We start from the raw sequence: 16,573 nt of genomic DNA, 5'->3' as shown, positions 1-16,573 counted from the left end.
AAAACAAAAAAACTAAGCAAGATCTTATACCAAATCACAAAACTTTATTCATAAATATAACTATTTACATGCAATATACCCAGTTGTAAGGCCTTCTAGGTTAAGGCCAGATACAACAACAATTACAAAATAGTTCTGCAAGATCCCTCAAGATCCAATCCAAACCCTAATCCCAGCTAGTCTAAATCTGCACTATGGAAGAAAACCACCAAGGAAATCTTGACTTGTTCTCACAAGCCCACCAAGTAATCTCCTAGTTTTCCAAGCCTCAACCACTAGCCTTTCAAATTTTGCATCCTCTTCTCCAAGATGGATGATAATGTCTAAAGACTCCACAAGACCCCCTACTTATACCCAACTAAGCCACAAGTTGGCCCAGTTTATTACCAATTAAATTAAATCCCTTACATGTAATATATGTTGAGCCACAAGTCAATTTACAACAAACATTAAATACAAAATGTTAACCCTCACGTTTATTGTAGTTAACGTGCAAAACAACCACACAAAATACTTAGGACAAGCCCCCAAGTTTACAACAATGATTAAATGCACATATGAGAGATAACCAAGACCACACATAGGTCATTACAAACTCCCAGATCACTCCATGTCACGATGACACACTACATGCATTAAATGCACCAATTGAACAGATCCAATCTGCAAGAACTCCATCCTGCAAGCCACACTACCGAGCATCAGTAAAACTACAAGCATCACTGAGCTCCCACAAGCATTGCCAAGCAACCAAAACATGTCAAGCACAATAGTGAGTGCCAAGCAATAGAAGATATCAAGCTCCTTTAGCAATCAAGTTCCCTTCAATGACCGAACTACTCAACCAACTTTGAACCCAATAGCAATCGAGCACCACTCTTTCAATTGAGTACCAGTCCAAGCACCCTCCAAAGAAACTACCGAGCCTCCTCCTATGAACTCCAAAGTGTTCACCAAGAAAACCCAAGATGCTCCTGTATCAAGAGCAAAGTATGAGAGATTGCATTCATATTAAATCAAGATTGGAGTTGTCTGGACAAGTGAGAACAATAACTTGTATTTGAAGAGTGAAGCTGAAAATAAGATACTCATTGCTGAAATATTTGTAGATGATATAATATTTTTTGGTAATGATTTTTTGTGCAAGTCATTTGTTGATCAGATGAGCAAGGAGTTTAAAATGTCTATGTTTGTTGAAATTAGAAAAATTCATTAGTTTGCAAGTTTATAAGAAAAAGGAAGTATATGTGTGACTTAGTTTAAGTACACTAAAGAGATTTTGAAGACTTTTGGTATGGATGAGTCAAGGCTAGTTGGCACACCATGGTCACTGGATGCAAATTAATTTAGGAAGACACTACTTTTGAAGTGAATGAGACATAATATAGATCAATAATTGGGAAGTTATAGTATGTTGTACATTAGACCAGATATTGCACATGCAGCTAGTATTGTTGCAAGGATTTCTTCTTATCATAAGGAAACACACATTATTGTAGTTAAAAGGATATTCAGATACTTGAAAGGTACATAAGACTATGAATTATGGTACAAACAAGAAGGTGATTTTGAACTTAGAGTTTACACTGATGCTAATTGGGCTAGAAATGTTGATGATAGAAAGAGTAAAAGTGGTGAAGCTTTCTTTTAAGGAGAAAGACCAATTACAAGGTTGAGCAAAAATTAGAGTTGTGTATCATAGTTTGTAGTTGAAGCTAAGTATTTTGTTGTTGCTATTAACTATTCAAACATAATTTGGATTAAGCACTTGTTGGAACGAATGCAAGAAGTTACCGAGCTTGTTACTGTCTATTGTGATAACACAAGTGCAACAAACATATCAAAGAATCTTGTGATCCATGCAAAGACTAAGCACATATCTATCAAGTATCATTACTTGAGGGGGAAAGTACAATAGGAAAAAGTAAGATTGGAGTATGTGAAGTATAGGAGAAAATTGGAGATATATTCACAAAGCTATTGCCTAAGGATGTTTTTGAGTATCTAAGAGATAAGTTAGGGGTCATTCCCCTATCCAAGATTCACTATGTAAGGATGCATGTTGTATCAATTCATGGATGATCTGAGTTGATGCAAGAGTTCACTCTTTAGGGATTGTTTCCTGAAGTTGTGAAAGAGATTGCAATGAAGCTGATGCAATAAGTACATGCAAGGTACAAGGTACTAAAGGTCTTAAAACTTATAGTTACCTTTGACATTGCTTTCAAAGGGGGGAAGAACTTGTAAGATGGAGATGAACTGGTAAGGAAGATAATATCCAAAGGGCGAGATGAGTAAATCAAAAGGATAGAGTCATAAATATTGAAGAGATGTTGAATAGAAAAGTAAAGCACACCCTAAGGGGGAGAATTTGTCAAAATGGATATGAGTTGAAAAGAACCTAATGCTGAACCTATTGTAGTGAACCTGAATAAAGTCAGAGAGCTTAAGAGATGCATTGTTGTCATTACATATATTTGATTATCTCATGATGTAATGTTATGTAATATAATATCTTATGTTTATGTGTTTTCATCAATGCTAAAGGGGGAGATTGTTAGCCCCAATTGATAATGTTGTTAGTGTATGTTCAAGAGTCATATGAATTGTTATGTTGTTGATGTCAAGATTTAACTGGTTAGACATTATGCTAATTCAATAGAGTCTCATATCATTTGATTGATGAAGAGGATTTGAAGAAAGTATGATGATGTAATTCTTGATAAGTGTATGGTATTCAATGGGCACTTGAATGAGTTAAATTTTGATAGTATAATGTTGGTTTGATTTCTTCACATAATCTTAAGCAAGATAGTTTGGTCAGTGAATGAAGGAATACAATATTAATCGAGCTACTACAATTATCAACATGCACCTATTAAGAAGTGAAGGAACATAGTGTTAACTGAGTGATTCCAGTGTTAATTGGGTATAGTATTGATCAAGTGAGATGTAATGTTCACTGAGCTTGAACATGAAGAACAAGTTTAGAAAAGATAATCTGATGTCGACTTTTGATGAAAATTAAGAATGTTTGAGAAGCTTCAAGGATAAGGATGAATTTGGTTATGAGATCAATGAGTGGAGAAATTCAAAGAAGATCTAATGGAGAAGATTTATCAATTTGAAATGGAGCACAAAGTTCAAGCTGGAAGTCTATTTTTTGAGCAACTAGATTCAATGAATTTGAACTTGATGGAGATCTAATGATTGTGATTAAGTAGAAAAACCTAGAAGATTCTAAAATGATAAATTATTTCTACTCAAGGGATGAAATGCAATTTTGTTGTTGTTGATGATGATGTTGTTGTTGATCAAGTTGTTGAAGAAGAAAGAACAAGGTGAACCGAGAAGAATAGTATTGAGAAGATCATGAAAAGGAAGTGCTAAGTTTAAGTGTGAAGTGTGTGAATCAACCAAAAAGGGATCAGAAGAAGGAGATTGACCAAAGAAGAGATCTAAAAAAGTGTGGCGTAGTGCTTAAACCTAACATATCATTTCAATGTTACTTTCTTAACATTGTATCGGAAAAATCTCCTAACCAAGTGGGCCTAACAGTATTTTGAAATACTATATGGTAACATTCAATAGTAATTTTTGTAAGTCCTTTAGAGAAAGCCACTCTTTAGACATGTCAATGAGTGATAGGGTCTATATGATCTTTGGTGTAAATCCTCTAACAACATCACACTAAAAATGTGTATGTAACATTTAATAAGGTTAGCTCCTAACAGAGCTCACTTCAAAAGAGTGAAATATTTGGGTTGTCGATTCTCAAGCATTTTTTCCCTTTACAAGGTTTCCACGTTAAATACTTGTGTTAAAATGTGTGAACACTTATTGTGTTGCATGGTTATTTCATGTTAATTGTTTAATGCCACAACTCAGTATAGGTTGAATGTTTACTCTGATACAGAATATAGTAGGAACAATAAAGTGACAGTTTGGCACAAATTTTATATTAGTTTGAATTGTGATGTTAGCTCTGTCTACTAAGTTAATTATCTAAAAGTTTATAAAATTTAAGTTGGTAAAAAGTGTTTTTAAGGCTTGTAGGATAACTAGTTATAATTGATTCACCCCCCTCTCAATTATCTAACATCATCCCCACCAAGGTTTTTCCCTTAACAAGGTTTTTCTTCTAATGCATGGTATTTCATTGATAAAAAATAAATTATGTTTTTATCTTTATTTCATTGATTGACTTGCTTCTTTTACTTTAACAAAGACATGTGTACTAAATGTTTAACAAGAGTTCAATCCTTTAATAGGGACTTGTCCTTTAACAAGGACATATGGACTAAATGTATTCTATCAACTCCTAATCGGGTCAAGTCTCCTAAGTAGGGACATTTTCATTAATTACAATGGGCTTATAAGTATCATCTCCACTGAGGGTTTTCCCTTAATAGGGTTTCCCTTAAGAACCTTTTTTTTGTGTTATGGTGTTGACTTTTATCTTTTTATGCAATTTTATACTCTTAGTTGGTGATTTGTTTAAGAAAATTGAAGTTTATGATTGTTGCACAAGACTGATTCACCCAACCCGTCCCCCAGTTGTGTGGTGTGGATAATTATTACTAACATAATGTGTTATATTCTATCAACTCCTAATACGGTCAAGTCTCCTAAGTAGGGACATTTTCATTAGTTGCAATGGTCTTGTAGGGAGGCTTTTCCCTTAAGAACAATATTTTTGTGGTATGGTGTTGACTTTCATCTTTTTATGCAATGTTATACTCTTGGTGATTTGTTTAAGAAAATTGAAGTTTATGATTGTTGAACAAAACTGATTCACCCACCCACCCCCTAATTGTGTATTGCGTACAATTATTACTAATATAATGTGCTATGAAGCACTTGTCAAAAGTTTGATAATGGTTATAGCATCATGGATGATTGAAATGTTAAATTTGTTAAATTCTCTCTTCTAAGAATATTAGTTTTCCACAATCCATAGTAGTAGTAGTAGTTTTTGGTTTATATAGTGTATGTTTTTTGAATCAACATTTATGATCACTCTATGCTCCATCAATAGGTGATAGAAAGCTCATGGAGTAGAAAAATGGTGGACCACAATATGCAATCCAAAACATTGATGCACAAAAGCATACACAATCTAAACCAAAAATAAAAACAATAATTCCCTCTTCTACCAATGATAGGGCAAGTTTATCACTTGTTAGAATGTATTTAGTTTATAATTAATTTATTTGCTATCAAAGTGGAGAAAAGATTAAAATAAATTTGACAAGATATCAAACATAAAAATAATTGTATCAACATGGTGGTTTTTCAAATTATCCCTAATGCCTTAAAATCTAGCATTATAGGTGTCATTCCAACCTTCCGATCTAGTTGGTGATGAAATGATTCTTAGTTGCTTGAGATCCTTATGCTACCTAAAAACATATCTTCATGACTTGATAGAATCAAACAACTAGATCAAATTCTAGATCATATACTTCTCCTTCTTGTCTGCCTTGGTCGAGTTTGGAAGCCTCATCAAAATCAAGTTAAAATTGACTTGTAGGGGTAGTTCTCTGTTGCCCAAGCATCTACTTTGGCAACAAAGACAATTCTATAAATAAGGGAATTAGCAAGTCCAAGACAAGATCTTTCAATGCTTTTTGTACTTGGTTGCCTTGGCGAATTTGGCAACCCTATTAAAATCAAGCATAGGGGTGGTTACATGTTGCCGAAGTGTCTAATTTGAAATAATTCTACACTATAAGGGTATGAATGAGTTATGTCCAAGATGGTGTAATCACCTAAAAATGGTCATCTAGACTATTAGCCCCCTTCTCAGCATTTTGGCTAAATTAATTTAATCATTTACCTAGACCAAATTGCTAATAATCAATTTATTTGATTATAACCTATAGTTTGACTATGCTATCCTAAGTTCATTATTTGATTAAAAGAACATGTCCCCTTTTAATTAAATAAAAGACCCCATTCTTCTAACCCACTTAAAGTGCACACATAAAGTCTTTTTTCTATTTTGCAATTAAAAGAAAAGGCTTTGTGACTTTTGTCTTATATGACAAGTCAACTTATATTCTATTGGTTGATTTGTGTGTGCACATGGATCACTCCTCTTTTCAAATTCCACCGTTGATCATCCACCATCTTCATCTTGATCTCTACCGTCCATACATCTTTAAAAGGGAGAGAGCTTTCCCCCTCAATCCATCCATTTTTGAATATTGTTATGCTGCAGGTTTTCTAACAAGTTTCTTTGGAGCTTTGTGGAGAACTTCTATTTCTTGTCTACATTCTCTCATACCATAGCATTTTAGCTTAGATTCATGTTGCATGTTAGTGTAGTTTCTATTTTGCAATAATCTATCTCACATAGCTTAATATTTGGATTGTAACACTCTCATCCATGCTTAGAATAGCTGCACTTTTCATATTCATTCTAGCTTAATCTTTATTTGCATTGCATCCTTGAGGAACTCCTTGGGACATTTGCATTCTTGCATCTTGTCTTTAGAACCTCCCATTGCATGGTTTACTAGCAAGAAGAGTATCTCTGAGGCTCATTTGAGAGCCCTTAAACCTGAAATACACTCTCTTGCACTCCGTGGATAGGGAGCTCTAAGCCGGCATTCAAGCATTCCAAACTCATGGAATCGTTTGGATAGAAGGGTTTAGAGTGGGACACTTTTGAGTGTACAGATGGAAACCAAGCAAATTAGAATATTTGAAGGAACCCCTCATGATCAAGCGTTGTGTAAGTTTCTTCACTTTGAGTTGATCTTTGACGTATTTGGCAAATTATCAACTAAGTTGATCTTTGACGTATTTAACAAATTATCAACTAAGTATTTGTCTCGTAAATTTTGTTACCATTACCTTTTCAATGAAGTTACGTTGTAATGCTTAAATCAACCTTGCTAATGCACCTAAGGACCTCCAAGATTTGGGTACCTTATAGTTATACTTAGAAAATATAGTATACACCTTTTTAAAAAGAAACCAACAAAGACTCGACCATAATTTATATCAAGTTTAAATGTACTAACACATGTCAATAATACATATGCATTGCAAGAATGCTAGTTTAATAATTAAACTAATTTTAAGATATAAGACCATTGTATTTGATACAACAACACACGGAAATTACTTTCGTTGTGAGCTTCAAGATACAATTCTTATAATTCATCTTAACTTCAAGATATCACAACATTGTATTTGCCACAACAAAATGCTTCAATACCTTTTTCATCTATTATAATAGTTATAAACTTTAATATACAATTCTTAAAACTTATTGTTCAAAGGTTCCTCTAAGATTGGACAATTATGTTAAGTTGTTTTTACATTGAGTTGACTTTTTGATACATTTGACACTTAATCAAATTTGCTTATGTATACTTCTTAGATATTCTTATTTACATTCTTTCCAAATATTCTATATACGATAATGCTAGGAACAATCTACAATCTTGAAACTCGCAAAGCTTTTGGTCGAGGTTTCATCGACAGCTTACCTAGATATCTAAGAATTTCTAAAATCCGATGTAAACATGCTTGTTTCCCCACGATATAATTACCACACATACTATTTTGATTTTCCCTTTTAGGAACAAGGCTTTCATGTTGCAAATGTTTGTTTTTCGCTTAATAAAAGACCTTGTGAGGATAAACTAAGCTCACTATCCATGTTACAATATTTTTCATTGTTTATATGATGTTCACATCTTAACACATACAGATGACCCCCTCATGCTTCCACTGATGTAACTTTTCACTTATTTCAACACAAAAATGGAGATGTACTCAGCATCCCAGAGATTTGTATTAATGAGGTGCTGCAGCTTTAGAGTTTTTCCTCTGATGATATTTCATTGATAATAAATAAACTACGTTTTCGTCTTTAATTCATTGATTGACTTGCTTCTTGTCCTGAAAAAATCTCTTTCAACTCATTTATTTGTTACCCAAATCGAACATGTGAACCTCTTTGTGTTACAGCATTAAAAGAACATTGAATTTTGACAAATATAGATGCTTTCTAACAGTTGTACAACTCTGAATTTTCATTCATATCAGACAAATTAAAATGGAAAGCATATAATGATATATTGTTATTATTTGCAGGAGACTTCCATTTCTGTTGTTTCAAGTGAAGTCCAGTCAAAGTAAGGTGAGGTTGAGAAAAGCCGGGCTGCAGCATTTCCAACTTAGTCAAGACATAATCATTGCTCCATGTCGAATAGTGACGAATCTGGGAATTTCTATGACTCCAAAGAATGATGTGAGGGGACCAGACTGAGATGGCCACAAGTCATTCATTCATTCATTGCATATATGTACATTGTACACTCCTGCTATGTTACGTACTAGTAAGTTGTAACTGCAACAAACTATTCCTAAAAAATGGGCACGGTCAAACTATAGTAAGATTTGATGTGAAAAGATCAGTGTCAGTGTATTATTATAAAGGATTACAGTGGTGGCTGCTGTTGCTGTTGCTGTTGCTGCTGCACTCTGCCTTGTAGCAATCCCACATTATACATATTACCCAGTTCTCCAGAAGATGACTGCCTCTGCCAGTGCCAATGTTTTGTTAAAAATGCAAGGTAATGAGAACTGGAAACAACTCCAATGAACGAATAAAACATCTTGCAATAAGGAAGATTTGGAAATCATAAAATTGGAGCATAAAAACATTTAAGCTTAGAGGCAAGAATAGGGTTGCTCTTCTTTGCCGTGATTGTGCTAGCTACGGTTAATGTGCTGTTAATGGGCTAGTTCTATCTATACCATGAACCAGCACCGTCTTTTTTTTCTTATAAAAAACATTTAGATGTAAACATTTAAGCTTAAAATTTGTTTTGATGCTCAACACACCGAAGGCTAAAATGTTTACCTGAAAATTTGGACCATCAAACATATCTGCAGAGTCTGCCGAACTCAGACCAGACAAGATATCTGATCCAGGATTTGGTCCTGGATGCAATGAGGAATGTTTAAACTGTTCTAGATGAAAGAATGGAGGAGGCATTCCCTTGCTTGTGAAGCTCCCGCACATCTATGCACAATTAACAATTTGCAATGAAGTTTAGAATATGATGTCTTTGGAAAACCTTGAAGAACTAAATATAGGCCATTCATGAAATTCGGGTTCCTCAATACTACCTCTTTGGAAAATAAATTGTCGATGTTAAAGTCAAGCTTTGGGTTGACTGTTGCCAGTTTCATGGACAAGAACTGCATTGACAGAAAAAGATGAAAAATTAGAACCTCCAGATTAAGGGGGCATACGACTAAGGTTTCGCTTTGAGACTTGTGCAAACCAACTAGAATGCCTTGTAACAAATATAGTTAATGACAGAATTATGGCTAGGATATAGTTTTACCATCTCCTAGATCTAGTGTTGTTTGTATGTATATATGTGTGCTAAAGCTTCTGAAGCTCAGGGCTCTTTCGTGGAGAGTGGAGACGTATTCAGCAGGGATATACACTAATTGTAGAGGCAAGGGAATAACCTAACCCTGAGAAGAAGGCTTTATGCTACCCAATGGACAACAGCTTGATCTGAAAAAAAATGTATAATAGCACTTATTCAAATATAAGTGAAAATATATAGAATTATGTTGTGGTAGGATTTCTCAAGGTACCTCTCATCACATGTAATATTAACCTAGCTTCACAGAAAGCTTCCATGACCATTTTATCAGCATTAAATAATGGTCAGTCGGGCATTACGGGAAGCCCTCTGTTCAGTCAAAGATCATCCTTGGGATAGACTGATTCATGGGCAAACTTTTCACTTGCAAGCAATTAAAATAGCCTCAATAAAGTCAAATGAACCTTTTGGATCAGTTACCTCTACTTGGTGTTGTAAGGATTGCACATAGTTGATGATCTCATCAAGCATCACTGCCTTTCCAGTGACCTGCATGAAATCAAAGAAAGTCATATTAATGCTAAGAGCTTCACTAAGTGATCGTTCTGAATCAGCTTGTATCCAGCGAGTCCATAATATGTCGACTTTTCCTTGACTACAGAAATACCTATAAATAATTGACAAAATGCTGGTAAATCTTTCATACCCTATACATTGATAGTTTCAGAGTCATAATTTCAAATCATGTTTTAATCCACTGAGTTCATATTCTTATCTTTTTCTTTGTTGTATGAATTCCTAGACCCCATCAAAAAAATATAAGAATTATGGATATGTTACATTTCTATTATATGCACATAAATGTTCTCTTAAGATCTTTTATTTATGATCTCCAAAAGAATAGCCTTCTGTTTCCTATGCTCTATGATCGTTAGCATATCATACATGATGAAAACTTCGAGACTAAGATAAGTTCCTTCTAAAGAATATCTAATAGAAAGTTTATTATTCATGAAAGTACTCCTAACCTATAAGCATTGCGTTATGCTGCCTCTTATGGATGAGGGGATCCCAAGCTACAAATATTGCTTCATACTTCCTCTTATGGATGCAATGATCCTAACCACAAATATTGCTCTCAGCACTTTGCTGACCATAGGTTGGGGAACATGCTTTACAAATGGTGGATATATTTTACTCTGAAAATGGAGATAGGTCAGGCTCTTCGACTTGCTACTAGTCTATGATTCTAATCCTATGTCCGAGTGTATAGAGCAACAGTCTTGTTGGGAACAGAGAGGTTACATTTTTGGCTTTTTATGATTTTTTTGATGTCTGAAGTGATTCCTCTACTGGTCAAGTGTAATACGGAGGGCAACGGGATTGTCTTTCTAATGAATGGCGTGTTTCTGGTGGAGATGGAGCTTGAACTTGGAGGTTCCAATAAATCCTGGACTAGCATTTAAGCTCTGTGCCTCTCCAGCTTAAATCAAAATATCATCGTTGCATGAAGGGTATTGGCTTCATGATAATATGAAGAAGGGATCTAATAACAAAAAATCCGGTAGCTACCTCCTTTGCTGCCAAGCCAACAAGAATGGCTATAAGAAACATGACAGTGACTACTTGAAACTTGAAAAAAAAGGGGCATCTCTCAAACACACGCTAGTCTATATGAAAAGTTACAAAGCCAAACCTAATTGAATGCATAATTTTCGAGCAATATAACCTTGATAATGAGAACAACACCTTGTTGTTTAGTGGCAAACGCTTGAATACGGTTGAATCAGCCCATTACAAGGTGCAAACGATCCATAATTTTAAGCATCTTGTAGTGGAAAAGGGCAAACTCATGACTTCTAAACTTCCATGTTAATAAAGCTAAGGAAGCAGAAAAAATATAGCCGTTATATCATCCAATGAGATCCTGATTTTGTGATACCTTAAAGGGATCTAGTCTACTCAGTCTTCAGGAGCCCCAAATTTCTATATTATTATCATTTTCTAACGAGGCCATTCCTTTCTGGGCAATGCAATCATATTTTAGCCTAATCAGAAGATGGATTACACCTAGCGCAACAATGATATAAAAACCCACAGAGATTAGGTCTATTCACTTTACCTTGTTGCAGGTGGGCACCAGGTCTTGCAAGAATTTCATTCTCTCATTAATCTTTTCTCTTCTCACCTGCAGCAAATAGCTAAAAAGAATAAAAACCCTATCCTAAACTAAAGGTATTACAATCTGAACAAATGAAGCCGAAAGGTATACCCTTTCGGCTAAGCTATGGCTATCGGTAGCCTGGCCTCTTCTTGCCCTGACATGAATATAATTATCTTCCTTCTGAAGAGGTTTTGAATTTTGGTCTTTGCCTTTCTGAGGAGTAGACTCAGACGTATTATCATCACTCTCACTGTTGTCACCAACTCTGCATCGTTTGCCTCTACTCTCCTCCGATTCCTGCACCAATTTACTTTCAGTAACCAGAAAAAAAATGTACAGAAAATGTGTCAACATAAAATTGCAATTTACTAGACTCGAACCTTGGTGTTGTTCTGTCCAGAAGTCGAAGATTTTGCTCTCCTTTTCTTCCCAACGCCGTCGTCTGCGCATTTTGCCGCTTCAGAACAAGCATTTGTACCATTTTCAGCAACAGGTCGAGGGTTCAAAGCCCCGCCAGTCAAATCTTCTTCTGCAATATGCTCTGTAATGCCACCAAAGGACGAGAATTTCACAGCTCGTTCTAGGAAGGCAGGGTCAGAAGGAAAGCTCACCAAGGCGCCGGGCGGTACGCTTCCAATGTTAAACTTAGAAACCTCGGCACCCAGCTTTAATGCCTCGAAATGGTTCCAATCGGCGGAGTTTAAGCCATTCTTAACGCCTAGCGCATTTAGATTCACGGAATGAAAGGAGTCCTTACTGGAATCCAGAATAGTGTCAGCTTCTGAGGACTCGTCAGCCATTAATGCAGAAAAGCTAGGCCTATGTAAGAATTTAGTAGCAAAGGCCGTATCAGAACAAAATGATCCGTCCATAATACCCGCTGGACCTCCTCCAAAAGGGTTCCTGGGGTTCACTTCGCGAAATTCTCCCGTTTGAAAAGCATCGTCGCAAATAATTGTGTCAATTGTGTTAAATATGGCATTTAACGAAGAATGATGGTTAGCCATTGTCTTAGAACCGGGAACAGCACCCAGAGCTTGCTGTTCCACGCCAAAATCAGAGTCCATGCCCTTGCATCTCAATAAATCTCCGCAATTCTTCAAAATCAGTCAAATCGGTGAATCCTCAACGATTTCGCTGCAAAACAAGTGTTAAAACACTGTCAGTGACAACAGTAAAAGCAACGCCAAAAAAACTTCGATTTCTTCGCTGATTCAGCCGCGCTTCTCAATTCCGAAGCACATTCAACACAAATAGCCGTACAGATTGGACAAACTACCAAAAATGCAATTCTTCAATCAGTAGAGTATTCTCTACAAATTTCCCAAAATAAAAATAAAAATGACAGTAAACACCGTAAATTCTAACTAACCTTAAAAACCTCAGCCACACAGACTACGATCTTCAAGCGGCTTTGAACGCATTTATAACTCAACAAACTATACACTTCGGGTAAGCTATTCATTCTGAAGCTCCTCACACTGTAGTTCTTCGACACGACTAAATCCTCCAACGAAATTTCTAAAACAATCCACTAAACACCACTGTCGACCAATCACTAAAACCTAGGCCACAGAAATCACGACACGATCTCCAAGCCGTTCAACCGCGGCATCCCACATTACCCAACAGACAACCCAAGCTCCTAATTTCTAATCCACTCAAAACGGCGTTTCCCCCATCTCTAAACGAATTTCACCAATTTCTCATACAAGACAGCAGAAACTTCAAAAGAACCAGAAACGACTCACCATTTTACATTAAAAAAGGAATCTCCTCAGAGCATCCCGCAAATAACTTATTTGCCGACTCACATTATATAGATCATCCAAAACAGCTTCACTCGAGCTGTGATTTGAAGATTTGATTTTTAAGCATCTTTTGTCAGCAACGCGCATCACACATTTAAAAATTAAAGAAAAGTGCTCATCCTGAGCTTGTTACTCCGATCCTTTCCTCCTCGGAGCCGGAAGGAAAGAACGAATAGAGTGCGTCGATTTATCCCTGGTTTAAGCTCTTTAAATTGCGTGACAGCGGAATGTCCTCACGTACGAACATCCTGCTGGCAAAAGGGAAAGATATAACCATTTACCTTCCCTGTAGGTTACGCAGTATACAGTCCAAAGACTTCGTTTCTTATATTCCTCTTACAAATACAAACAAAGACTTACGGAGACTCGATCGTAGGTCTGCCACTGTCCAGCCGGATTCGATCGTGAGACCGTATTTTATACCTCTCTTAAACCGTATCCGTATACCAACAACGTAAGTACGGGAAAAAAAGGAATCTTACTACAGTGACGTAAACATGATGGAAAGCAAGTTAGTTACCTGAATAAAAATATTCTTATCCCTTTATTATTAATTTTTTATTTAAATACTTTTTTGATTTTCAACTTTCCTCTTTGGTCTTTTTGTTTTGGAGGGAGTGGGTGAAAATTAGGTTAATGTGTTGTTGAAATTTGTGCTCGGGCATAAGGAGGACATTGATGTCATTGTATGTAGTGACTTGCAATCAAATGTGCAAAGGACACTTGAAAATAATGCCTATCAATCATAGTGAAATGGACACATAAGTAGAGGGGGGAAACCTCTAATCAATACAAATAAATAAGTTGTAATAGTGTTGTTTTCACACAACATTTTCCAATGGCTATGGGTTTGTGTTCATTGGATGCTAGAATGTCCAACGGAGGAAGTATTTGAGTTTTTTTAATGGATGATTTCTTTAACTAAAGAAATTAATCTACTAGATAAATTGCCATAGTGTTGCTTTCACACAACTTCTTCCAATGGCTATGGGTTTGTGTTCATTGGATGCTAGAATGTCCAATGGAGGAGGTATTTGAGTTTTTTCAATGGATGATCTCTTTAACTAAAGAAATTAATCTAGTGGATTGTAGTTGGGATCTTGAGATTTTTATAAGAATACTTATAGAGATAATATTGTTTTTACATTTGAGCTTTTTGATACGTGGACATACAAGTAGAAAGGGGAAATCTCTAATGAATACACATAAATAAGTTGTCGTAGTGTTGCTTTTGCACAAACTCCTCCAATGGCTCTCACTTTATGCTAATTGGATACTAGAATGCGCAATGAAGGAGAGTTTGTTAATTTTTCCAATGGATGGTCTTTCTAACTTAATATTGGATTATAGTTGGGATCTTGAAATCTTTAAAAGAATTCAAATCATTTAATTTAAATTTGTATTTTTGCATCATTGTTGAGATTCTTCATTGTTCTTTCTTGTAGTAGAATAGACATTGTCCTTGAATGGGATGTTTCTCACTATAAGCTGTAAGGATTCACCTTTTATATAAAAACGCATATGACTTTTAAACTTTTTGAATGTATACCTTGAATTATGGTAGAGAATCTTGGAGATTTTTCTTTTTAGAATGCCAATTGAAAATTGATGGTGAATTGTAGTTTTTGGTCATTGGATGCTAAAATGCCGAATGAAGGAGAGTTTACATAAATTTCTCCAATGGATGCTCTCTTTAACTAATGAAATTAATCTATTGAATTCTTGAAATTTTTAATAGAATATTCATAGAGGTAATATTGATTTTATGTTTGAGTTTGTTCGCATAGTTGTTAGGATTCATTTTTTTTTCAATTAGAGTAAATTATAAGTCTTTTGATATAGTTACCATCTAATTGTATCATTGTTGGGATTCTTCACACTTCTTTATTGTAATAGAATTGACATTGTGTTATTGTGCAAGTTCACTTTTTATGATTAAAATGTATGTGATTTTAAAACTTTTTGAATGTATACTTAGAATTATGGTAGAGATTCTTGAGATTTCTCTTTTTAGAACATCGATAGAAAATTGATGACAAATTGTAGCTTTTTGTCATTGGATACAAGAATGCCCAATAAAGGGAAGCTCGCAAGTTTCTCTAATGAATGCTCTATAATCTCTTTAACTATAGAAATAAATCTATTGGAATATAATTAAGATCCGTGAGATTGTAGAAGCATATTTATATAGTTGATATTGATTTTTGGTTTGAGGGTTTTCTCGTACAATAGTCAAGGTTCACTTTTTCTCAAACCCTTTTTTTGGTAAATATGTAGGATAAGTTCTAATCCTTTTAATTTGGTTAGTATATAAAGATTTTAGATTATTGGTTGGATTCTTGTACTTTTTTTATAGAGTCTTAATAGAACAAATATTGAAACCTTATATGATATTTTCTCACTATAGTTACCAAAGTTCATTTTTTTCTTAATGAAACTATTAAATAGAAAATGTATAGTGATGTTTAATCCTTTTTAATGTATTCTCAAAATTATGGTGTAATGCCATGACAATGAACCCTTGGAACATTGAGTCAAATAAGCCCTTAACATTTTTTTCTCTTTTCAAACTAAAGACATTTATCATACATACAAGTGCATCTATTAACCTTAATATATAATCAAAGGTAAAACATACCAAAAATAAACCATGATCATCATATGATCATTCACAAGAAAAAGACTCAAACATCATTCCAAAGGTTCCAAAGAAAACCTAAGCACAAGCATGAATGGCAAGGATGTGTTCAAGCCATCATTTGAGAGCTTGGACTTTATCTACAAGCTTCACAAGTCATGACTAGACTTTCATCAATGGTCGTCCCTCAAGGAGACTAGTTCATCCTTGTTGCAAATCCATATGAGAAGTAAAATAAGGTTATTAGAAGATAAGTGATTAAAAATGCATCATAACAAATCCAAAAACTAATTATGATAACTCAAAAGGCATCTCAAGGAAAGAAGGAATCCAAATCAATAATTACATTTTTTACCAACTTTCAAGACATTCTCACTATCATGATCACCATATAATCATGCACAAGCAAAAGACTCAAACACCATTCCAAAGGTTCTGAAGAAAACTCAAGAACAAGCACGAATGGTAAGGATGTGTTCAATCCATCATGTGAGAGCTTGGACTTTGTCTACAAGCTTCATAGGTCATGACTAGACTTTTGTCAATGGTCAGCTAGTGAGGAGACTAATTCATCCTCATTACAAGTCTATATAAG

General features: G+C 35.0%; 1 protein-coding gene across 2 annotated transcripts; it reads right to left on the bottom strand.

The window, feature by feature from the left end:
- Positions 1–8,069: 8,069 nt before the first annotated feature.
- Positions 8,070–13,669, bottom strand: LOC149530947 (uncharacterized). 2 transcript variants are annotated; one of them, XM_089811886.1, is made up of 8 exons: positions 13,281–13,669; positions 11,910–12,666; positions 11,638–11,826; positions 11,488–11,553; positions 9,846–9,914; positions 9,154–9,225; positions 8,885–9,046; positions 8,070–8,561 (listed from the first exon to the last, which is right to left on the bottom strand). In XM_089811886.1, exons 2-8 carry the CDS (start codon positions 12,594–12,596, stop codon positions 8,460–8,462), a joined length of 1,347 nt encoding a protein of 448 aa, XP_089668012.1. In that variant the 5' UTR covers positions 12,597–12,666; positions 13,281–13,669; the 3' UTR covers positions 8,070–8,459. The 2 variants fall into 2 exon arrangements, with proteins under 2 accessions (XP_089668012.1, XP_089668011.1); XM_089811885.1 differs by having other exon boundaries at positions 12,902–13,667.
- Between the last annotated feature and the right edge of the window lie 2,904 nt (positions 13,670–16,573).

This window comes from Cupressus sempervirens, chromosome 11 (genome assembly GCF_028749045.1).
Source record: "Cupressus sempervirens isolate cs-2001-9-10 chromosome 11, ASM2874904v1, whole genome shotgun sequence".
In the NCBI taxonomy this organism is placed as follows: Eukaryota; Viridiplantae; Streptophyta; class Pinopsida; order Cupressales; family Cupressaceae; genus Cupressus; species Cupressus sempervirens.
The sequence above is the reverse complement of the archived record's forward strand: the minus strand, read 5'-3'. Positions and strand labels throughout refer to the sequence as shown.